Source organism: Coregonus lavaretus (genome assembly GCF_964263955.1).
Source record: "Coregonus lavaretus genome assembly, contig: HAP1_SCAFFOLD_706, whole genome shotgun sequence".
In the NCBI taxonomy this organism is placed as follows: domain Eukaryota; kingdom Metazoa; phylum Chordata; class Actinopteri; order Salmoniformes; family Salmonidae; genus Coregonus; species Coregonus lavaretus.
In genome coordinates, this window is record NW_028164738.1 from 130001 (window position 1) to 157278 (window position 27278).

Sequence of the window (27278 nt, forward strand, 5' to 3'; positions counted from 1 at the left end):
AGGAGGTAGGAGTATCTGTGTCAAAGTCAACAATCAAGAGAAGACTTCACCAGAGTAAATACAGAGGGTTTACCACAAGATGTAAACCATTGGTAAGCCTCAAAAACAGGAAGACCAGATTAGAGTTTGCCAAAAAACATCTAAAAAAGCCTGAACAGTTCTGGAACAACATCCTATGGACAGATGAGACATAGATGAACTTGTACCAGAATGATGGGAAGAGAAGAGTATGGAGAAGGGAAGGAACTGCTCATGATCCGAAGCATACCACCTCATCTGTGAAGCATGGTGGAGGTAGTGTTATGGCGTGGGCATGTATGGCTGCCAATGGAACGGGTTCCCTTGTATTTATTGATGATGTGACTGCTGACAAAAGCAGCAGGATGAATTCTGAAGTGTTTAGGGCTGTATTATCTGCTCAGATTCAGCCAAACGCTGTTAAGGGCTGTATTACCTGCTCAGATTCAGCCAAATGCTGTTAAGGGCTGTATTACCTGCTCAGATTCAGCCAAATGCTGTTAAGGGCTGTATTATCTGCTCAGATTCAGCCAAATGCTGTTAAGGGCTGTATTATCTGCTCAGATTCAGCCAAATGCTTCAAAACCCATTGGACGGCGCTTCACAGTGCAGATGGACAATGATCCGAAGCATACTGCGAAAGCAACCCAATACTTTTTTAAAGCAAAGAAGTGGAATGTTCTGCAATGGCCAAGTCAATCACCTGACCTGAGTCGAATTGAGCATGCATTTCACTTGCTGAAGGCAAAACTGAAGGCAAAACGTCCCAAGAACAAGCAGGAACTGAAGACAGCTGCAGTAAAGGCCTGGCAGAGCATCACCAGGGAAGAAACCCAGCATCTGGCGATGTCTATGGGTTCCAGACTTCAGGCAGTCATTGACTGCAAAGGATTTGCAACCAAGTATTAAAACTCACAATTTAATTTATGATTATGTTAGTTTGTCCAATTACTTCTGAGACCCTAAAATTGTATGTATAAAATGGTTGTAATTCCGACACGGTTCAGACAATCATTTTGACAAAACCCTTAAATGAAAGATGAAAGTCTACACTTAAAGCACCTCTTGATTGTTTCCTTTCAAATCCATGGTGGTGTACAGAGACAAAATGATGCAAATTGTGTCACTGTCCAAATACTTATGGACCTGACTGTATATAACACACACACACACACACACACACACACACACACACACACACACACACACACACACACACACACACACACACACACACATCGACCCATGTCCAAACGTATTAGTGTTACTGATGTAAATATCATCTGGTCCCTGTGTTTATAACCCAGTATTGTACCATGACGACCACAACTAACTATTGGGATTAGATCAGTTGATCCATATTGCCATGAGAAGTAGGAACACAGGGCTTGACATTAACGTTTTTAGCCACTAGTCCTTTAGACAAGTAGGACTTATTTTTTTTACTTGTCTGAAAGCTCAAGTCACTTATAATGGTCTGTAACACTATGGGCCAAAATTGTGACTTAACAAGGAACCATTTGACAAAATACAATTTTTATTTTTATTTTTATTATTAATATTATTATTATTATTATTATTATTATTATTATTATTATGATTATGATTATGATTATTATTATTATTATTATTATTATTATTATTACCAAACAGAGAATCAGACATCAGACAGGCTCCCCTCTGCCTATTGGTTCTTTGCATAGTCAAGCCTGTCTCAAAATGGTTTGAATTGGCTGTTTAGTTTGTCTGTAGGTCTCTCATTATTTTATAGACTAGATAGATATAGATAGATATAGATAGGGATATATAGATATAGATAGATATAGATAGGGATAGATAGATATAGATAGATATAGATATAGATAGATATAGATAGATATAGATAGGGATAGATAGATAGATAGATAGATATAGATAGGGATAGATAGGGATAGATAGATAGATATAGATAGGGATAGATAGGGATAGATAGATATAGATATATATAGATAGGGATAGATAGATATAGATAGGGATAGATAGATATAGATAGATATAGATAGGGATAGATAGGGATAGATAGATATAGATAGATATAGATAGGGATAGATAGGGATAGATAGATATAGATAGGGATAGATAGATATAGATAGATATAGATAGGGATAGATAGGGATAGCTAGATATAGATAGGGATAGATAGGGATAGATATAGATAGGGATAGATAGGGATAGATAGGGATAGATAGATATATATATATATAGATATAGATAGGGATAGATGGGGATAGATAGGGATAGATATATATAGATAGGGATATATAGATATAGATAGATATAGATAGGGATAGATAGATATAGATATATATAGATAGGGATAGATAGGGATAGACAGGGATAGATAGGGATAGATAGGGATAGATAGGGATAGATATAGATAGGGATAGATAGATATAGATAGGGATAGATAGGGATAGATAGATATAGATAGGGATAGATAGGGATAGATATAGATAGGGATAGATAGGGATATATAGATATAGAGAGATATAGATAGGGATAGATAGGGATAGATGGGGATAGATAGATATAGATAGATATAGATAGGGATAGATAGGGATAGATAGGGATAGATAGATATAGATAGGGATAGATAGGGATAGATGGGGATAGATAGGGATATATATAGATAGGGATAGATAGGGATAGATAGATATAGATAGATATAGATAGGGATAGATAGGTATAGATAGGGATAGATATAGATAGGGATAGAAAGGGATATACAGTGGGGAGAACAAGTATTTGATACACTGCCGATTTTGCAGGTTTTCCTACTTACAAAGCATGTACAGGTCTGTACTTTTGATCATAGGTACACTTCAACTGTGAGAGCCGGAATCTAAAACAAAAATCCAGAAAATCACATTGTATGATTTTTAAGTAATACATTTGCATTTTATTGCATGACATAAGTATTTGATCACCTACCAACCAGTAAGAATTCCGTCTCTCACAGACCTGTTAGTTTTTCTTTAAGAAGCCCTCCTGTTCTCCACTCATTACCTGTATTAACTGCACCTGTTTGAACTCGTTACCTGTATAAAAGACACCTGTCCACACACTCAATCAAACAGACTCCAACCTCTCCACAATGGCCAAGACCAGAGAGCTGTGTAAGGACATCAGGGATAAAATTGTAGACCTGCACAAGGCTGGGATGGGCTACAGGACAATAGGCAAGCAGATCTTTGGAGGAAGCTGAAAGTCCGTATTGCCCAGCGACAGCCCCGAAACCTGAAGGATCTGGAGAAAGTCTGTATGGAGGAGTGGGCCAAAATCCCTGCTGCAGTGTGTGCAAACCTGGTCAAGACCTACAGGAAACGTATGATCTCTGTAATTGCAAACAAAGGTTTCTGTACCAAATATTAAGTTCTGCTTTTCTGATGTATCAAATACTTATGTCATGCAATAAAATGCAAATGAATTACTTAAAAATCATACAATGTGATTTTCTGGATTTTTGTTTTAGATTCCGTCTCTCACAGTTGAAATGTACCTATGATAAAAATTACTGACCTCTACATGCTTTGTAAGTAGGAAAACCGGCAAAATTGGCAGTGTATCAAATACTTGTTCTCCCCACTGTATATATAGATAGATATAGATAGGGATAGATAGATATAGATAGATATAGATAGGGATAGAAAGGGATAGATAGGGATATATATATATAGATAGATAGATATAGATAGGGATAGATAGGGATAGATAGATAGATAGATAGATAGATAGATAGATAGATAGATAGATAGATAGATAGATAGATAGATAGATAGATAGATAGATAGATAGATATAGATAGGGATAGATAGATATAGATAGGGATAGATAGATATAGATAGGGATAGATAGGGATAGATAGATATAGATAGGGATAGATAGGGATAGATAGATATAGATTGGGATAGATAGGGATAGATATAGATAGATAGATATAGATAGGGATAGATAGGGATAGATAGATATAGATAGGGATAGATAGATATAGATAGGGATAGATAGATATAGATAGGGATAGATAGGGATAGATAGATAGATAGATATAGATAGGGATAGATATATATAGATAGGGATAGATAGATATAGATAGGGATAGATAGGGATAGATAGGGATAGATAGGGATAGATAGGGATAGATAGATATAGATAGGGATAGATAGAGATAGATATAGATAGGGATAGATAGGGATAGATAGGGATAGATATAGATAGGGATAGATAGGGATAGATAGATATAGATAGATATAGATAGATATAGATAGGGATAGATAGATATAGAAGGGATAGATAGGGATAGATAGATATAAATAGGGATAGATAGGGATAGATAGATATAGGTAGATATAGATAGGGATAGATAGGTATAGATAGGGATAGATAGGGATAGATGGGGATAGATAGGGATAGACAGGGATAGATATAGATAGATATTGATAGGGATAGATAGGGATAGATAGATATAGATAGATATAGATAGGGATAGATAGATATAGATAGATATAGATAGATATAGATAGGGATAGAATGATATAGATAGGGATGGATAGATATAGATAGATATAGATAGATATAGATAGGGATAGATAGGGATAGATAGGGATAGATAGATATAGATAGGGATAGATAGGGATAGATAGATATAGATAGATATAGATAGATATAAATAGGGATAGATAGGGATAGATAGGGATAGATAGGGATTGATAGGGATAGATAGGGATAGATAGATATAGATAGGGATAGATAGGGATAGATAGATAGATAGATATAGATAGATATAGATAGGGATAGATATATATAGATAGGGATAGATAGATATAGATAGGGATAGATAGGGATAGATAGGGATAGATAGGGATAGATAGATATAGATAGGGATAGATAGAGATAGATATAGATAGGGATAGATAGGGATAGATAGGGATAGATATAGATAGGGATCAGTGGCGGCTCCTGAAAAAATTCTCAGGGGGGGCAATTTTTCTGATGATTTAGGTGACCTACACACATTTTTAAAAAGATATGTCCAGCAATAACATGAAGACAGGGGCAGCATATAAGTCAATACCAGAATCATTTATTTATTTCTCTCACCACTGAAAACACGGCTACTCCTACTGCTCTCTCCTCGTCTGACCATGTGTTCTCGCATACCCCGAGAGCATCTGGTCAGAGGGGTGGTGGTACAGGAATCCTCATCTCTCCCAAGTGGACATTCTCAATTTTTCCCCTAACCCATCTGTCTATCTCCTCATTTGAATTCCATGCTGTCACAGTCACTAGCCCATTTAAGCTTAATATCCTTGTCATCTATCGCCCTCCAGGTTCCCTTGGAGAGTTCATCAACGAGCTTGACGCCTTGATAAGTTCCTTTCCTGAGGATGGCTCACCCCTCACAGTTTTGGGGGATTTCAACCTCCCTATGTCCACGTTTGACTCATTTCTCTCTGCCTCCTTCTTTCCACTCCTCTCCTCTTTTGACCTCACCCTCTCACCGTCCCCCCCTACTCACAAGGCAGGCAATACGCTTGACCTCATCTTCACTAGATGCTGCTCCTCTACTAATCTCACTGCAACTCCCCTCCAAGTCTCCGACCACTACTTTGTTTCCTTTTCTCTCTCGCTCTCCTCCCACACTACTCACTCTGCCCCTACACAGATGGTAATGCGCCGCCGCAACCTTCGCTCTCTCTCTCCCACTACTCTCTCCTCTTCCATCCTATCATCTCTTCCCTCTGCTCAATCCTTCTCCCTCCAATCTCCTGATTCTGCCTCCTCAACCCTCCTCTCCTCCCTTTCTGCATCCTTTGACTCTCTGTGTCCCCTATCCTCCCGGCCGGCTCGGTCCTCCCCTCCAGCTCCGTGGCTTGATGACTCACTGCGAGCTCACAGAACAGAGCTCCGGGCAGCGGAGCGGAAATGGAAGAAAACTAAACTCCCTACCGACCTGGCATCTTTTCACTCCCTCCTCTCTACATTTTCTTCATCTGTTTCTGCTGCTAAGGCCACCTTCTACCACTCTAAATTCCAAGCATCTGCCTCTAACCCTAGGAAGCTCTTTGCCACATTTTCCTCCCTCCTGAATCCTCCTCCCCCCCCCCCCCCCTCCTCTCTCTCTGTGGATGACTTCGTCAACCACTTTGAAAAGAAGGTTGACGACATCCGATCCTCGTTTGTTAAGTCTAATAACACTGCTGGTCCTGCTCACACTGCCCTACCCTATGCTTTGACTTCTTTCTCCCCTCTCTCTCCAGACAAAATCCTGCGACTTGTGACTGCAGGCCGCCCAACAACCTGCCCGCTTGACCCCATCCCCTCCTCCCTTCTCCAGACCATCTCCGGTGACCTTCTCCCCTACCTCACCTCGCTGATCAACTCATCCTTGACCGCTGGCCATGTCCCTTCCGTCTTCAAGAGAGCGAGAGTTGCTCCCCTTCTCAAAAAACCAACACTCGACCCCACTGATGTCAACAACTACAGACCAGTATCCCTTCTTTCTTTTCTTTCCAAAACTATTGAGCGTGCCGTCTTTAGCCAACTCTCTTGCTATCTCTCTCAGAATGACCTTCTTGATCCAAACCAATCAGGTTTCAGGACTGGTCATTCAACTGAGACTGCTCTTCTCTGTGTCACGGAGACTCTCCGCACTGCTAAAGCTAACTCTCTCTCCTCTGCTCTTGTCCTTCTAGACCTGTCTGCTGCCTTTGATACTGTGAACCATCAGATCCTCCTCTCCACCCTCTCCGAGATGGGCATCTCCAGCGCGGCTCACTCCTGGATTGCGTCCTACCTGACCGGTCGCTCCTACCAAGTGGCGTGGCGGGAAGCTGTCTCCGCACCACGTGCTCTCACCACTGGTGTCCCCCAGGGATCGGTTCTGGGCCCTCTCCTTTTCTCCCTATACACCAAGTCACTTGGCTCTGTCATATCCTCACATGGTCTCTCCTATCATTGCTACGCTGACGATACACAACTAATCTTCTCCTTTCCCCCTTCTGATAACCAGGTGGCGAATCGCATCTCTGCATGTCTGGCAGACATATCAGTATGGATGACGGATCACCACCTCAAGCTGAACCCTGGCAAGACGGAGCTGCTCTTCCTCCCGGGGAAGGACTGCCCGTTCCATGATCTCGCCATCACGGTTGACAACTCCGCTGTGTCCTCCTCCCAGAGTGCGAAGAGCCTAGGCGTGACCCTGGACAACACCCTGTCGTTCTCCGCCAACATCAAGGCGGTGACCCGCTCCTGCAGGTTCATGCTCTACAACATTCGGAGAGTGCGACCCTGCCTTACACAGGAAGCCGTGCAGGTCCTGGTCCAGGCACTTGTCATCTCCCGTCTGGACTACTGCAACTCGCTGTTGGCTGGGCTCCCTGCCTGTGCCATTAAACCCCTACAACTCATCCAGAATGCCGCAGCCCGTCTGGTGTTCAACCTTCCCAAGTTCTCTCACGTCACCCCCCTCCTCCGCACACTCCACTGGCTTCCAGTTGAAGCTCGCATCCGCTACAAGACCATGGTGCTTGCCTATGGAGCAGTGAGGGGAACGGCACCTCTGTACCTTCAGGCTCTGATCAGTCCCTACACCCAAACGAGGACATTGCGTTCATCCACCTCTGGCCTGCTGGCTCCCCTTCCTCTGCGGAAGCATAGCTCCCGCTCAGCCCAGTCAAAACTGTTCGCTGCTCTGGCACCCCAATGGTGGAACAAGCTCCCTCACGACGCCAGGACAGCGGAGTCACTCACCACCTTCCGGAGACATTTGAAACCCCACCTCTTTAAGGAATACCTGGGATAGGATAAAGTATTCCTTCTAACCCCCCCCCCCCCCCCCAATTGTAAAGTGGTTATCCCACTGGCTATAGGGTGAACGCACCAATTTGTGAGTCGCTCTGGCTAAGAGCGTCTGCTAAATGACGTTAATGTGCCCTTGAGCAAGGCACTTAACCCTAATTGCTCCTGTAAGTCGCTCTGGTTAAGAGCGTCTGCTAAATGACTAAAATGTAAATGTAAAAATTTATTGACTGATCTCAGGGAGTGCTCCTAATCTCAGCTTGTTACCTGTATAAAAGACACCTGTCCACAGAAGCAATCAATCAATCAGATTCCAAACTCTCCACCATGGCCAAGACCAAAGAGCTCTCCAAGGATGTCAGGGACAAGATTGGAGACCTACACAAGGCTGGAATAATAATAATAATAATAATAATATGCCATTTAGCAGACGCTTTTATCCAAAGCGACTTACAGTCATGCGTGCATACATTTTTGTGTATGGGTGGTCCCGGGGATCGAACCCACTACCTTCAAGCGCCGTGCTCTACCAGCTGAGCTACAGAAAGTGGATACTCATGGATGCGCATCGCAATTGTAAAATGTCAACACAATTGGAGACACCACGTCATTTTTGGAGACATGTTATTGACAGTAAACTATTTTAGATGCGACTGCTAACTAAATAAAACATTTTAGCTGGCTAGCTAATCATCTTAGCTAAATGTGGGGCAAACAATTCAGTTATTTACCGTTAATTTGAGGGATTGGGGTGAAAGAAATCGAGTTACATAGTGATACTTTACGATATACTGTATTGACAATATCGCAATATTTTAGCGCTAGTTGGCTGTACCTGCACCAAAACACCATTATTGTTCCTTCATAGCTTGTTCTCAATCTTTTCACATTGGGAGCAAATTTGTTTTCAGCACTTTTATTTCCATGACTGATCAAAACTCGTTCTCATGGCTTTCTGATCCCTCTGCAACAGACATATGGTGCGCAATAAAATCACAGTATCGAATCGCAATACGTATAGAATCATGAGACTCGCAATGCTGATGCATATATCTTATCGTGAGTTTCCTGGCAATTCCCAGCCCAAGTTCATTTGCCACAACAAATCTCTTCGCTAGCAAACGCTAATATTTTGGTAAGTGATGCAAATAGTGAACTATGTAGGGCCAGGATGTAAAATATATGTAGCTGCAGCAATTTCTCTTATCTGATATGGTAAGTAATGGGGCTTAATTTATAGCTCCCTAAGAGTTTGACGAACGGGTCCGTGAACGCGATTCCAGATATATTTACCTCTGAATAAACTGCCTTTATTACACCATATCCACATCCAGTAAACTTGTGATTATCAACACTAACCTCATCGTTGTGGCAGCGGACAGCTAGCCTGTATCCCTCATCCAGTTGAGTGGCAATGTTATTTTTTCGTTCGTACCATTTTTGGGAAAATCCTCGGGTGTAGGACTTCCCCCCTTTAGTAGAAACCTGTTGAATTATTAAATTTGGTCTGGGAGGTCCTAATTGTTTCGTTGCCAATTTATCTTCATTTGTTCGCCGACAAAAAGGAACTTCTTTCAAAGACACAATCGAGTTGGACTGAAGCCTAGCCATTTTGATAGTAGTGAATTGATTGAGGCTGCTACCCGGTCTTTTCTTAGTTACGTTCATTCATGGTTACGTTACGTATGACGAAAGCGCGTAAGTGCAAGCCCTCAGACACCCATAGAGATTGTATTGAAAGCTCTGAAATTTGAAAAAAATAGATTTTACATGGGAGTCTATGACAGACTTCTGGGCGATTTTCAACCTGACTGAAATCGCCCCAAAAGTGGGGGGGGCCATTTGAAGCACGACTTTACCCTGATTGGACATTTAGTGGTACTGTGGCAGATCAGGCGTCTAGATTACAACACTGATAACTACTGTTGCCGTGATATAATTGATTAGAAAAAAAATCCCTTCCTTTTCCCGTTTGGCAGTGCGTCGCCCATATCGCCCTATTGAACACACCGCCCCTGATAGGGATAGATAGGGATAGATAGATATAGATAGATATAGATAGATATAGATAGGGATAGATAGATATAGAAGGGATAGATAGGGATAGATAGATATAGATAGGGATAGATAGGGATAGATAGATATAGGTAGATATAGATAGGGATAGATAGGTATAGATAGGGATAGATAGGGATAGATGGGGATAGATAGGGATAGACAGGGATAGATATAGATAGATATTGATAGGGATAGATAGGGATAGATAGATATAGATAGATATAGATAGGGATAGATAGATATAGATAGATATAGATAGATATAGATAGGGATAGAATGATATAGATAGGGATGGATAGATATAGATAGATATAGATAGATATAGATAGGGATAGATAGGGATAGATAGGGATAGATAGATATAGATAGATATAGATAGATATAGATAGGGATAGATAGGGATAGATAGATATAGATAGGGATAGATAGATATAGATAGATATAGATAGATATAAATAGGGATAGATAGGGATAGATAGGGATAGATAGGGATTGATAGGGATAGATAGGGATAGATAGCCAGGGATGGGCAACTTTGATGGGGGTGGGGGCAACAAAACATTTGAACATATCATGAGTGGCAGCAGTCTGCTACCCATGTCCACACCCACACATGCATCCAGAGCCGGCCCCAGCCTTTTGGGGGCCCTAAGTGACATTTTGCGAGCAAAACATTTTAGCGGACAGTTTTACAGTTAATTTCCTGCAATTCTAGACATTTTGACATGGTGCGTAGAGACAAATGCTGCAGTTTTAAAACAAGTTTGCTCCAATTTTACACATTCTGCAATGCAGTTTTTAATATGATATCTGAGTGAGAGTGACTAGCAAAATCAGTGGGGACCTACAAAAGGGGGGCGGCCCACGGGCCCAATCACACTGGCACACATGCAGGTGATGCACACACCATGACCTTTGCAGGATTTTCATAACCCTACGAACCCTGTTTGCCGACCAAAAATGTGCTATAATTGGGCAAATAACTCACTAACTAGCAAGGAATAATAACTCACTAACTAGCAAGGAATATCAACAAATGTGCGCACGTGGCTACATGCAGCTCTGCGGTCTGATCTCAAAAGCCTTTGATCTCGGGACCGCAAGTGATTGATAGACCGCCTGTCAATGCAATGGAACTCTACTTTGATGGCTCTGCAGACATTGGCAGGACAGTGCACAAATATTTAATGTGGAGGACATTCTGGTCCAATTCTGATGGGAGTAATTGTTTGATATTGTGGTTTTTTAGTGATTTTTTTACTTTTCCATTCGGACAACTTAAAATCTATATTCTGCTTGTCCGACTATTTTTTTTACTTGCCCGGGGCAAGTGTTAATGTCGAGCCTTGAAACAATATGAGAAGTATGAACATATTCCAATAAAACAATAATGATGAAACGTATCTACCCTTCATCGAACCATAACCTCGACATCACCGGTCTACTAACCACCGGTCCTGGCAACCCATCATTACGCACACCTGGCAACCTTCATTACGCACACCTGGCAACCTTCATTACGCACACCTGGCAACCTTCATTACGCACACCTGGCAACCTTCATTACGCACACCTGGCAACCTTCATTACGCACACCTGGCAACCTTCATCTCCATAACTCAACCTATCTACCCTTCATCTAACCATAACCCAACTTAACTACCCTTCATCTAACTATAACCCAACTTAACTACCCTTCTTCTAACCATAACCCAACTTTACACTTCATCTAACTATAACCCAACTTACCTACCCTTCATCTAACCATAACCCAACTTAACTACCCTTCATCTATCCATAACCCAACTTAACTACCCTTCATCTAACTATAACCCAACTTATCTACACTTCTTCATGTAAGCAGAGGATCAGACACCTGGTTCTGAATTCCACTATTTGACTCAATATTTTGGTTTCTTTCTCTGTCTGACACTGTGTTCTGTTTAAACAGTCAACTGAAGGATTCCCCCTGGCAGAACTTATATTTAGTTACTAAAGTTACTTTGGTGAGAGTTGATCTATCAATAAGGCTGAGGCTGAGGAGGGAGCAACGTCACATGATGGCAGTTAATCTATCTTTAAGTTTAGCATGTACAGTGAGGGAAAAAAGTATTTGATCCCCTGCTGATTTTGTACGTTTGCCCACTGACAAAGAAATGATCAGTCTATAATTTTAATGGTAGGTTTATTTGAACAGTGAGAGACAGAATAACAACAAAAAAATCCAGAAAAACGCATGTCAAAAATGTTATGAATTGATTTGCATTTTAATGAGGGAAATAAGTATTTGACCCCCTCTCAATGAGAAAGATTTCTGGCTCCCTGGTGTCTTTTATACAGGTAACGAGCTGAGATTAGGAGCACACTCTTAAAGGGAGTGCTCCTAATCTCAGTTTGTTACCTGTATAAAAGACACCTGTCCACAGAAGCAATCAATCAATCAGATTCCAAACTCTCCACCATGGCCAAGACCAAAGAGCTCTCCAAGGATGTCAGGGACAAGATTGTAGACCTACACAAGGCTGGAATGGGCTACAAGACCATCGCCAAGCAGCTTGGTGAGAAGGTGACAACAGTTTTTGCGATTATTCGCAAATGGAAGAAACCAAAATAACTATCAATCTCCCCTGGCCTGGGGCTCCATGCAAGATCTCACCTCGTGGAGTTGCAATGATCATGAGAACGGTGTGGAATCAGCCCAGAACTACACGGGAGGATCTTGTCAATGATCTCAAGGCAGCTGGGACCATAGTCACCAAGAAAACAATTGGTAACACACTACGCCGTGAAGGACTGAAATCCTGCAGCGCCCGCAAGGTCCCCCTGCTCAAGAAAGCACATATACAGGGCCGTCTGAAGTGTGCCAATGAACATCTGAATTATTCAGAGGAGAACTGGGTGAAAGTGTTGTGGTCAGTTAAGACCAAAATCGAGCTCTTTGCCATCATCTTTGCAAGAAGAAGCACATTAAGGTCCTGGAGTGGCCTACCCAGTCTCCAGACCTTAATCCCATAGAAAATCTGTGGAGGGAGCTGAAGGTTCGAGTTACCAAACGTCAGCCTCGAAACCTTAATGACTTGGAGAAGATCTGCAAAAGAGGAGTGGGACAAAATCCCTCCTGAGATGTGTGCAAACCTGGTGGCCAACTACAAGAAACGTCTGACCTCTGTGATTGCCAACAACGGTTTTGCCACCAAGTACTAAGTCATGTTTTGCAGAGGGGGTCAAATACTTATTTCCCTCATTAAAATGCAAATCAATTTATAAAATTTTTAGGTATACTGTCCCTCAGACCAGACCGACTCCCTACAGGGTTAGAGGAACAGGGTCAGGTATACTGTCCCTCAGACCAGACCGACTCCCTCCAGGGGTAAGAGGAACAGGGTCAGGTATACTGTCCCTCAGACCAGACCAACTCCCTACAGGGTTAGAGGAACAGGGTCAGGTATACTGTCCCTCAGACCAGACCGACTCCCTACAGGGTTAGAGGAACAGGGTCAGGTATACTGTCCCTCAGACCAGACCGACTCCCTACAGGGTTAGAGGAACAGGGTCAGGTATACTGTCCCTCAGACCAGACCGACTCCCTACAGGGTTAGAGGAACAGGGTCAGGTATACTGTCCCTCAGACCAGACCGACTCCCTACAGGGTAAGAGGAACAGGGTCAGGTATACTGTCCCTCAGACCAGACCGACTCCCTACAGGGTTAGAGGAACAGGGTCAGGTATACTGTCCCTCAGACCAGACCGACTCCATGCAGGAACAGACAGGAGAGAGAATAAAACTTGATGAACTCTTTTTCAGTCCCACACCATAGCACCATCTGCTGGTGGCAGAACGTAGTCTGTCCTGAACTGAGTGATCAAAAGATGGATTGGCGGCTAGCACCAGGACAAAAAGTATTTGATCCCCTGCTGATTTTGTACGTTTGCCCACTGACAAAGACATGATCAGTCTATAATTTTAATGGTAGGTTTATTTGAACAGTGAGAGACAGAATAACAACCTGACCCTGTTCCTCTTACCCTGCAGGGAGTCGGTCTGGTCTGAGGGACAGTATACCTGACCCTGTTCCTCTTACCCTAACCCTGTAGGGAGTCGGTCTGGTCTGAGGGACAGTATACCTGACCCTGCCTGACCTCTAACCCTAACCCTGTCTATCCTCTGTCCCTGTAGGTAGTCGTTCCGGCCTGGCGTCCAGCCCCACAGCGTTCACTAGGGGGCAGTCTACTGAGGGAACAGCTGACCTCCTGGTGGACACGTCCTACTACAACTTCGACCAGCCGTCCCGTTACCCTGCAGCCTACTACAACAGCCTGTATAACTACCAACAATACCAGGTAGGCCTCTCTGTAACCCTACCTACCCTTAACCCTACCCTACCCTTAACCCTACCCTACCCTACCCTTAACCCTACCCTACCCTACCCTACCCTTAACCCTACCCTACCCTACGCTACCCTTCCCTTAACCATACCCTACCCTACCTTAACCCTACCCTGCCTTAACCCTACCTTAACTCTACCCTACCTTAACCCTACCCTACCTTAACCCTACCTACCCTTAACCCTACCCTACCCTACCCTACCTTAACCCTACCCTACCTTAACCCTACCTACCCTTAACCCTACCTACCCTACCCTACCTTAACCCTACCCTGCCTTAACCCTACCTACCCTTAACCCTACCCTACCCTACCCTACCTTAACCCTACCCTGCCTTAACCCTACCTTAACTCTACCCTACCTTAACCCTACCCTACCTTAACCCTACCCTACCTTAACCCTACCTACCCTACCCTACCTTAACCCTACCCTACCTTAACCCTACCTACCCTTAACCCTACCTACCCTACCCTACCTTAACCCTACCCTGCCTTAACCCTACCTACCCTTAACCCTACCTACCCTACCCTACCTTAACCCTACCCTGCCTTAACCCTACCTTAACTCTACCCTACCTTAACCCTACCCTACCTTAACCCTACCTACCCTTAACCCTACCCTACCCTACCCTACCTTAACCCTACCCTACCTTAACCCTACCTACCCTTAACCCTACCCTACCCTACCTTAACCCTACCCTGCCTTAACCCTACCTTAACCCTACCCTACCTTAACCCTACCCTGCCTTAACCCTACCTTAACCCTACCCTACCTTAACCCAACCTACCCTAAACCCTTAACCCTTAACCCTTAACCCTTAACCATACCTACCTTAACCCTACCCTACCTTAACCCTACCTACCTTAACCCTACCCTACCTTAACCCTACCCTACCTTAACCCTTAACCCTTAACCCTAAACCCTTAACCCTTAACCCTTAACCCTTAACCCTTAACTCTTCATCATCAATCACAAGATTCATCAAAAAATCCAGACATACCCCAACCAAAAACCCTGGACTAACGGAGAAATCCGTACCATGCTGAGAGCCCGTACTGCAGCATTCAACGTCAGCAAAGTGAACCCCGATGACAATGTGTACAAGGCGAGCAGGTCCATTAGGAAAAGACTGGAATCACAATACGACAGTTCAGACACACAACCCATGTGGCAAAGACTACAGGCTCTTACGGACTACAGAGCCACAGGCAGCTGTGTGATGCCCACCGACTCCTCCCTCTTACGGACTACAGAGCCACAGGCAGCTGTGTGATGCCCACCGACTCCTCCCTCCCAGATGAGCTCAACACATTCTGTACCTGATATGAGACCACCCACACTGAGCCATCCAGGAGGGCTCTCGATGCTCCGGACGACCAGGTGCTTCTGCTCTCCGAGGCTGACATGAGGAAAACTCTCAAGAGAGTGAATACTCACAAAGCCTCTGGCCCAGATTGAATCCCTGGCCGCGTCCTCAGAGCGTACTCCGACCAGCTGGCAGGCTTCTCCTCGGACATCTTCAACATGGCGCTGTCTCATGCTGTAGTACTCCGACCAGCTGGCAGGCTTCTCCTCGGACATCTTCAACATGGCGCTGTCTCATGCTGTAGTACTCCGACCAGCTGGCAGGCTTCTCCTCGGACATCTTCAACATGGCGCTGTCTCATGCTGTAGTACTCCGACCAGCTGGCAGGCTTCTCCTCGGACATCTTCAACATGGCGCTGTCTCATGCTGTAGTACTCCGACCAGCTGGCAGGCTTCTCCTCGGACATCTTCAACATGGCGCTGTCTCATGCTGTAGTACTCCGACCAGCTGGCAGGCTTCTCCTCGGACATCTTCAACATGGCGCTGTCTCATGCTGTAGTACTCCGACCAGCTGGCAGGCTTCTCCTCGGACATCTTCAACATGGCGCTGTCTCTTGCTGTAGTACTCCGACCAGATGGCAGGCTTCTTCTCTGACATCTTCAACATGGCGCTGTCTCTTGCTGTAGTACTCCGACCAGATGGCAGGCTTCTCCTCGGACATCTTCAACATGGCGCTGTCTCATGCTGTAGTACTCCGACCAGCTGGCGGGCTTCTTCTCTGACATCTTCAACATGGCGCTGTCTCATGCTGTAGTACTCCGACCAGCTGGCAGGCTTCTCCTCGGACATCTTCAACATGGCGCTGTCTCATGCTGTAGTACTCCGACCAGCTGGCAGGCTTCTCCTCGGACATCTTCAACATGGTGCTGTCTCATGCTGTAGTACTCCGACCAGCTGGCAGGCTTCTCCTCGGACATCTTCAACATGGCGCTGTCTCATGCTGTAGTACTCCGACCAGCTGGCAGGCTTCTCCTCGGACATCTTCAACATGTAGCCCCACAAAATTCAAGAAAACCACCACTGTTCCAGTGCCCAAGAACTATATTGTATATGATAACAGAGTGTAGAACACCTTCATGATTCCTATATTGTATATGATAACATTAGAGTGTGGAACACCTTCAAGGACAGTCACATCACATGCATGATGCATTGTTTACCCTCACATCAATTTCTTACTTCCTTTTAGCTGAGAGAGGACTTGTGAGCTCTGTTTAATGCTCTGTTTAAAAATAATATTGAGATTGAGAAAGTCTAATTTCTTCACCCCCCCCTCCCCACCTGTCTGTGTGTGCGTGTTATCGTCTGAAGCAGATGCCGAACGGCGAGAGTCGCTTATCCAGCCACAACGTGTCTCCTCAGTACCGGATGCACTCCTACTACTCTGCTGCCTCCTACCTGAGCCAGGGCCTGGGGATGGGGACCACAGCGTTGGGCCAGGGATTAGGCCAGGGATTAGGCCAGGGATTAGGCCAGGGGTTAGGCCAGGGATTAGGCCAGGGATTAGGCCAGGGATTAGGCCAGGGGTTAGGCCAGGGGTTAGGCCAGGGATTAGGCCAGGGATTAGGCCAGGGATTAGGCCAGGGGTTAGGCCAGGGGTTAGGCCAGGGGTTAGGCCAGGGATTAGGCCAGGGATTAGGCCAGGGGTTAGGCCAGGGATTAGGCCAGGGGTTAGGCCAGGGATTAGGCCAGGGGTTAGGCCAGGGGTTAGGCCAGGGATTAGGCCAGGGATTAGGCCAGGGATTAGGCCAGGGATTAGGCTAGGGATTAGGCCAGGGGTTGGGGACCACGGCAGCCTGTGTTCCCCCCATCTTCTCTCTGGAGGACAACAACACCTGCAATGAGACCAAGCAAGCCTGTGAGTAACACACACAAATATGTGTGCATGCATACACAGAGATACACATGCAACAACACTTGTACACACACACACACACTTTTAAGCGTAGACACACATACGCTAACACGTACAGTACCAGTCAAATATTTATAACACCTACTCATTCAAGGGTTTTTCTTTATTTTGTACTATTTTCTACATTGTAGAATAATAGTGAAGACATCAAAACTATGAAATAACACATATGGAATCATGTAGTAACCAAAAAAGTGTTAAACAAATCAAAATATATTTTATATTTGAGATTCTTCAAAGTAGCCACCCTTTGTCTTGATGACAGCTTTGCACACTCTTGGCATTCTCTCAACCAGCTTCACCTGGAATGCTTTTCCAACAGTCTTGAAGGAATTCCCACATATGCTGCGCACTTGTTGGCTGCTTTTCCTTCACTCTGCGGTCCAACTCATCCCAAACCATCTCAATTTGGTTGAGGTCGGGGGATTGTGGAGGCCAGGTCATCTGATGCAGCACTCCATCACTCTCCTTCTTGGTCAAATAGCCCTTACACAGCCTGGAGGTGTGTTGGGTCATTGTCCTGTTGAAAAACAAATTATAGTCCCACTAAGTGCAAACCAGATGGGATTTTGTATCACTGCAGAATGCTTTGGTAGCCATGCTGGTTAAGTGTGTCTTGAATTCTAAATAAATCACAGAATATGTCACCAGCAAAGCACCCCCACACCATCACACCTCCTCCTCCATGCTTCACGGTTGGAACCACACATGCGGAGATCATCCGTTCACCTACGCTGCGTCTCACAAAGACACGGAGGTTGGAACAAAAAACCTCAAATTTGGACTCAAATAAAATAAAATAAAATAAAATGTTATTTGCCACATGTAGACATTACAGTGAAATGCTTACTTACAAGCCCTTAACCAACAATGCAAAGTAAAACAAATAAAAAAAGTGTTAAGCAAAAAAAATCAAAGCAAATAACTAAAGAGCAGCAGTAAAATAAAATAACAGTAGGGAGGCTATATACAGGGGGTACCGGTGCAGAGTCAATGTGCGGGGGCACCGGCTAGTCGAGGTAATTGAGGTCATATGTACATATGGGTAGAGTTAAAGTGACTGTGCATAAATAATAAACAAAGTAGCAGCAGAGTAAAAAAGGGGGATGGGGTGGGGGGGGGCAGTGCAAATTGTCCGGGTAGCCATGATTAGTTGTTCAGGAGTCTTATGGCTTGGGGGTAGAAGCTGTTGAGAAGCCTTTCGGACCTAGACTTGGCGCTCCGGTACCTCTTGCCGTGCGGTAGCAGAGAGAACAGTTTATGACTAGGGTAGCTGGAGTCTTTGACAATTTTGAGGGCCTTCCTCTGACACCGCCTGGTATAGAGGTCCTGGATGGCAGGAAGCTTGGCCCCAGTGATGTACTGGGCTGTACGCACTACCCTCTGTAGTGCCTTGCGGTCGGAGGCCGAGCAATTGCCATACCAGGCAGTGATGCAACCAGTCAGGATGCTCTCAATGGTGCAGCTGTATAACTTTTTGAGGATTTGAGGACCCATGCCAAATCTTTTCAGTCTCCTGAGGGGGACTAGGCTTTGTTGTGCCCTCTTCACGACTGTCTTGGTGTGTTTGGACCATGATAGATCGTTGGTGATGTGGACACCAAGGAACTTGAAGCTCTCAACCTGTTCCATTACAGCCCGTCGATGAGAATGGGGGCGTGCTCAGTCCTCTTTTTTTTCCTGTAGTCCACAATCATCTCCTTTGTCTTGGTCACGTTGAGGGAGAGGTTGCTATCCTGGCACCACACGGCCAGGTCTCTGACCTCCTCCCTATAGGCTGTCTCATCGTTGTCGGTGATCAGGCCTACCACTGTTGTGTTGTCGGCAAACTTAATGATGGTGTTGGAGTCGTGCTTGGCCATGCAGTCATGGGTGAACAGGGAGTACAGGAGGGGACTGAGCACGCACCCCTGAGGGGCCCCCGTGTTGAGGATCAGCGTGGCAGATGTGTTGTTACCTACCCTTACCACCTGGGGGCGGCCCGTCAGGAAATCCAGGATCCAGTTGCAAAGGGAGGTGTTTAGTCCCAGGATCCTTAGCTTAGTGATGAACTTTGAGGGCACTATGGTGTTGAACGCTGAGCTGTAGTCAATGAATAGCATTCTCACGTAGGTGTTCCTCTTGTCCAGGTGGGAAAGGGCAGTGTGGAGTGCAATAGAGATTGCATCATCTGTGGATCTGTTGGGGCGGTATGCAAATTGGAGTGGGTCTAGGGTTTCTGGGATAATGGTGTTGATGTGAGCCATGACCAGCTTTTCAAAGCACTTCATGGCTACAGACGTGAGTGCTATGGGTCGGTAGTCATTTAGGCAGGTTATCTTAGTGTCCTTGGGCACAGGGACTATGGTGGTCTGCTTGAAACATGTTGGTATTACAGACTCAGTCAGGGAGAGGTTGAATGTTGAAAATGTCAGTGAAGACACTTGGCAGTTTGTCAGCACATGCTTGGAGTACACGTCCTGGTAATCCGTCTGGCCCTGCGGCCTTGTGAATGTTGACCTGCTTAATAGTCTTACTCACATCGGCTACGGAGAGTGTGATCACATAGTCATCCGGAACTGCTGGTGCTCTCATGCATGCTTCAGTGTTGCTTGCCTTGAAGCGAGCATAGAAGTGATTTAGCTCGTCTGGTAGGCTTGTGTCAGAGCCAGTGTAGAACGATTCAATCTTAGTCCTGTATTGACTCTTTGCCTGTTTGATGGTTCATCGGAGGGCATAGCGGAATTTCTTATAAGCGTCCGGGTTAGAGTCCCGCTCCTTGAAAGTGGCAGCTCTAGCCTTTAGCTCATTGCGGATGTTGCCTGTAATACATGGCTTCTGGTTGGGGTATGTACGTACGGTCACTGTGGGGACGACATCATCGATGCACTTATTGATGAAGCCAGTGACTGATGTGGTGTATTCCTCAATGCCATCGGAAGAATCCCGGAACATATTCCAGTCTGTGCTAGCAAAACAGTCCTGTAGCTTAGCATCTGCGTCATCTGACCACTTTTTTATTAACCGAGTCACTGGTGCTTCCTACTTTAGTTTTTGCTTATAAGCAGGAATCAGGAGGATAGAGTTATGGTCAGATTTGCCAAATGGAGGGCGATGGAGAGCTTTGTATGCATCTCTGTGTGTGGAGTAAAGGTGGTCTAGAGGTTTTTTTCCCTCTGGTTGCACATTTAACATGCTGGTAGAAATGAGGTAGAACGGATTTAAGTTTCCCTGCATTAAAGTCCCCGGCCACTAGGAGCGCTGCCTCTGGATGATTGTTTTCCTGTTTACTTATGGCCTTATACAGCTCATTGAGTGCAGTCTTAGTGCCAGAATTGGTTTGTGGTGGTATATAGACAGCTATGAAAAATATAGATGAAAACTCTCTTGGTAGATATTGTGGTCTACAGCTTATCATGAGATACTCTACCTCAGGTGAGCAAAACCTTGAGACTTCCTTAGTATTCGATTTTTTTGCACCAGCTGTTGTTTACAAATATACACAGACCGCCACCCCTTGTCTTACCGGAGTCAGCCGTTCTATCCTGCCGATGTGGCGTATATCCCGCCAGCTGTATGTTGTCCATGTCGTCGTTCAGCCACGACTCGGTGAAACATAAGATATTACAGTTTTTAATGTCCCGTTGGTAGGATAACCATAATCTTAGGTCATCAATTTATTTTCCAATGATTGAAGATTGGCTAATAGGATTGATGGGAGCGGCAGTTTACTCGCTCGCCGTCGGATCCTTACAAGGCACCCCGACCTACGTCCACGATATCTCCGTCTCTTCCTCATGCGAATGACGGGGATTTGGGCCTTGTCGGGTGTCTGTAGGATATCCTTCGCGTCCGACTCGTTGAAGATCAAATCTTCGTCCAATACGAGGTGAGTAATCGCTGTCCTGATATTCAGAAGCTCTTTTTGGTCATAAGAGACGATGGCAGAAAGATTATGTACAGAATAAATTACAAATAACGCCAAAAAACACACATAATAGTACAATTGGTTAGAGGGCTGTAAAACGACAGCCATCTTCTCCGGCGCCATTCAGACCAAAGGACAGATTTTCACCAGTCTAATGTCCATTGCTCGTGTTTCTTGGCCCAAGCAGGTCTCTTCTTCTTATTGGTGTCCTTTAGTAGTGGTTTATATGCAGCAATTCTACCATGAAGGTCTGATTCACACAGTCCCCTCTGAGCAGTTGATGTTGAGATGTTTCTGTTACATTTATTTAGGCTGTAATCTGAGGCTGGTAACTCTAATGAACTTATCCTCTGCAGCAGAGGTAACTCTGGGTCTTCCTTTCCTGTGGCGGTCCTCATGAGAGCCAGTTTCATCATAGCGCTTGCTGGTTTTTGCGACTGCACTTGAAGAAACTTTCAAAGTTCTTGAAATGTTCCGTATTGACTGACCTTCACGTCTTAAAGTAATGATGGACTGTTGTTTCTCTTTGCTTATTTGAGCTGTTCTTTCCATAATATGGACTTGGTCTTTTACCAAATAGGGCTATCTTTTATATACCCCCCCTACCTTGTCACAGCACAACTGATTGACTCAAACGCATTAAGAAGGAAACAAATTCCACAAATTAACTTTTATGATGGAACACCTGTTAATTGAAATTCATTCCAGGTGACTATCTCATGAAGCTGATTGAGAGAATGCCAAGAGTGTGCAAAGCTGTCATCAAGACAAAGGGTGGCTACTTTGAAGAATTTCAAATATAAAACATATTTTGATTACTACATGATTCCATATGTGTTATTTCATAGTTTTGATGTCTTCACTATTATTCTACAATGTAGAAAATAGTAAAAATAAAGAAAAATGTTTAAATGAGTAGGTGTTATAAAACTTTTGACTGGTACTGTATACACACACACACACACACACACACACACACACACACTCACACACACACAGACACACATTTACACACTTACATTCCCTCTGATTCTCTGGCCCATCCTGAATCCGGACTTTATCCAGAGAGGGGTTGGGTTCATCCGGGGGAGGTCCCAATGGCTCCGTAAAAGTTATACAAATAAAGTAAAAAGTCCTACGTTTTATTATGGCCATTTGTACTGTTAGTCCTACTCAGCAGTATCCTAATAGCTGTACTGTTAGTCCTACTCAGCAGTATCCTAATAGCTGTACTGTTAGTCCTACTCAGCAGTATCCTAATAGCTGTACTGTTAGTCCTACTCAGCAGTATCCTAATAGCTGTACTGTTAGTCCTACTCAGCAGTATCCTAATAGCTGTACTGTTAGTCCTACTCAGCAGTATCCTAATAGCTGTACTGTTAGTCCTACTCAGCAGTATCCTAATAGCTGTACTGTTAGTCCTACTCAGCAGTATCCTAATAGCTGTGTTCAAACACTTCCAGACCTGTATACATGCAGATATAGCCATGCAGATATAGCCAGATATAGCCAGATATAGCCAGATATAGCCAGATATAGCCAGATATAGCCAGATATAGCCAGATATAGCCAGATATAGCCAGATATAGCCATGCAGATATAGCCATGCAGATATAGCCAGATATAGCCAGATATAGCCAGATATAGCCAGATATAGCCAGATATAGTCATGCAGATATAGCCAGATATAGCCAGATATAGCCAGATATAGCCAGATATAGCCAGATATAGCCAGATATAGCCAGATATAGCCAGATATAGTCAGATATAGCCAGATATAGCCAGATATAGCCAGATATAGCCAGATATAGCCATGCAGATATAGCCAGATATAGCCAGATATAGCCAGATATAGCCAGATATAGCCAGATATAGCCAGATATAGTCATGCAGATATAGCCAGATATAGCCAGATATAGCCAGATATAGCCAGATATAGCCAGATATAGCCAGATATAGCCAGATATAGACAGATATAGCCAGATATAGCCAGATATAGCCAGATATAGCCAGATATAGCCATGCAGATATAGCCAGATATAGCCAGATATAGCCATATATAGTCAGATATAGCCAGATATAGCCAGATATAGCCAGATATAGCCAGATATAGCCAGATATAGCCAGATATAGCCATATATAGTCAGATATAGCCAGATATAGCCAGATATAGCCAGATATAGCCAGATATAGCCAGATATAGACAGATATAGCCAGATATAGTCAGATATAGCCAGATATAGTCAGATATAGCCAGATATAGCCAGATATAGCCATATATAGTTAGATATAGCCAGATATAGCCAGATATAGCCAGATATAGCCAGATATAGCCAGATATAGCCAGATATAGCCAGATATAGTCAGATATAGCCAGATATAGCCAGATATAGCCAGATATAGCCAGATATAGCCAGATATAGCCAGATATAGCCATGCAGATATAGCCAGATATAGCCAGATATAGCCAGATATAGCCAGATATAGCCAGATATAGCCATGCAGATATAGCCAGATATAGCCAGATATAGTCAGATATAGCCAGATATAGCCAGATATAGCCAGATATAGCCAGATATAGCCAGATATAGCCAGATATAGCCATGCAGATATAGCCAGATATAGCCAGATATAGCCAGATATAGCCAGATATAGCCAGATATAGCCAGATATAGCCAGATATAGCCAGATATAGCCAGATATAGTCAGATATAGCCAGATATAGCCAGATATAGCCAGATATAGCCAGATATAGTCAGATATAGCCAGATATAGCCAGATATAGCCAGATATAGCCAGATATAGCCAGATATAGCCATGCAGATATAGTCAGATATAGCCAGATATAGCCAGATATAGCCAGATATAGCCAGATATAGCCAGATATAGCCAGATATAGCCAGATATAGCCAGTTATAGCCAGATATAGCCAGATATAGCCAGATATAGCCAGATATAGCCAGATATAGTCAGATATAGCCAGATATAGCCATGCAGATATAGCCAGATATAGCCAGATATAGCCAGATATAGCCAGATATAGCCAGATATAGCCAGATATAGCCAGATATAGCCAGATATAGTCAGATATAGCCAGATATAGCCAGATATAGCCAGATATAGTCAGATATAGCCAGATATAGCCAGATATAGCCAGATATAGCCAGATATAGTCAGATATAGCCAGATATAGCCAGATATAGCCAGATATAGCCAGATATAGTCAGATATAGCCAAATATAGCCAGATATAGCCAGATATAGCCAGATATAGCCATGCAGATATAGTCAGATATAGCCAGATATAGCCAGATATAGCCAGATATAGCCAGATATAGCCAGATATAGCCAGATATAGCCAGATATAGCCAGATATAGTCAGATATAGCCATGCAGATATAGCCAGATATAGCCAGATATAGCCAGATATAGCCAGATATAGCCAGATATAGCCAGATATAGCCATGCAGATATAGTCAGATATAGCCAGATATAGCCAGATATAGCCAGATATAGCCAGATATAGCCAGATATAGCCAGATATAGACAGATATAGACAGATATAGCCAGATATAGACAGATATAGCCAGATATAGCCAGATATAGCCAGATATAGCCATGCAGATATAGCCAGATATAGCCAGATATAGCCAGATATAGTCATGCAGATATAGCCAGATATAGCCAGATATAGCCAGATATAGCCAGATATAGCCAGATATAGCCAGATATAGCCAGATATAGCCAGATATAGTCAGATATAGCCAGATATAGCCAGATATAGCCAGATATAGCCATGCAGATATAGCCAGATATAGCCAGATATAGCCAGATATAGTCATGCAGATATAGCCAGATATAGCCAGATATAGCCAGATATAGCCAGATATAGCCAGATATAGCCAGATATAGCCAGATATAGCCAGATATAGTCAGATATAGCCAGATATAGCCAGATATAGCCAGATATAGCCAGATATAGTCAGATATAGCCAGATATAGCCAGATATAGCCAGATATAGCCAGATATAGCCAGATATAGCCAGATATAGCCAGGTATAGCCAGATATAGCCAGATATAGCCAGATATAGCCAGATATAGCCAGATATAGCCATGCAGATATAGCCAGATATAGCCATGCAGATATAGCCAGATATAGCCAGATATAGCCAGATATAGCCAGATATAGCCAGATATAGCCAGATATAGTCAGATATAGCCAGATATAGCCATGCAGATATAGCCAGATATAGCCAGATATAGCCAGATATAGCCAGATATAGCCAGATATAGTCAGATATAGCCAGATATAGCCAGATATAGCCAGATATAGCCAGATATAGCCATGCAGATATAGCCAGATATAGCCAGATATAGCCAGATATAGTCAGATATAGCCAGATATAGCCAGATATAGCCAGATATAGCCAGATATAGCCAGATATAGCCAGATATAGTCAGATATAGCCAGATATAGCCAGATATAGCCAGATATAGTCAGATATAGCCAGATATAGCCAGATATAGCCAGATATAGCCAGATATAGCCAGATATAGCCATGCAGATATAGCCAGATATAGCCAGATATAGCCAGATATAGCCAGATATAGCCAGATATAGCCAGATATAGTCAGATATAGCCAGATATAGCCAGATATAGTCAGATATAGCCAGATATAGCCAGATATAGTCAGATATAGCCAGATATAGCCAGATATAGCCAGATATAGCCAGATATAGCCAGATATAGCCAGATATAGTCAGATATAGTCAGATATAGCCAGATATAGCCAGATATAGCCAGATATAGCCAGATATAGCCATGCAGATATAGCCAGATATAGCCAGATATAGCCAGATATAGCCAGATATAGCCAGATATAGCCAGATATAGTCAGATATAGCCAGATATAGCCAGATATAGTCAGATATAGTCAGATATAGCCAGATATAGCCAGATATAGCCAGATATAGCCAGATATAGCCAGATATAGCCATGCAGATATAGCCAGATATAGCCAGATATAGCCAGATATAGCCAGATATAGCCAGATATAGCCAGATATAGTCAGATATAGTCAGATATAGCCAGATATAGCCAGATATAGCCAGATATAGCCATGCAGATATAGCCAGATATAGCCAGATATAGCCAGATATAGCCAGATATAGCCAGATATAGCCAGATATAGCCAGATATAGTCAGATATAGTCAGATATAGCCAGATATAGCCAGATATAGCCAGATATAGCCAGATATAGCCATGCAGATATAGCCAGATATAGCCAGATATAGCCAGATATAGCCAGATATAGCCAGATATAGCCAGATATAGCCAGATATAGCCAGATATAGCCATGCAGATATAGCCAGATATAGCCAGATATAGCCAGATATAGCCAGATATAGCCAGATATAGCCAGATATAGCCAGATATAGCCATGCAGATATAGCCAGATATAGCCAGATATAGCCAGATATAGCCAGATATAGCCAGATATAGTCAGATATAGCCAGATATAGCCAGATATAGCCAGATATAGCCAGATATAGCCAGATATAGCCAGATATAGTCAGATATAGCCAGATATAGCCAGATATAGCCAGATATAGCCAGATATAGCCAGATATAGCCAGATATAGCCAGATATAGCCATGCAGATATAGCCAGATATAGCCAGATATAGCCAGATATAGCCAGATATAGCCAGATATAGCCATGCAGATATAGCCAGATATAGCCAGATATAGCCAGATATAGCCAGATATAGCCAGATATAGCCAGA

The 27278-nt window shown here is 43.6% G+C and overlaps 1 protein-coding gene across 1 annotated transcript in view; it reads left to right on the top strand.

Moving 5' to 3' along the window:
• The window catches only part of LOC311116690 (uncharacterized protein), a gene marked incomplete at its 5' end in the record, with an annotated part of 85372 nt that overhangs the window by 4954 nt on the left and 53140 nt on the right, over positions 1-27278 (top strand). Inside the window, 3 exons of the mRNA XM_084191737.1 lie at positions 14093-14256; positions 16980-17084; positions 17457-17522. Of these exons, the coding sequence (XP_084047863.1) occupies positions 14093-14256; positions 16980-17084; positions 17457-17522 (335 nt within the window). The remainder of the gene's footprint in view (positions 1-14092; positions 14257-16979; positions 17085-17456; positions 17523-27278) is intronic.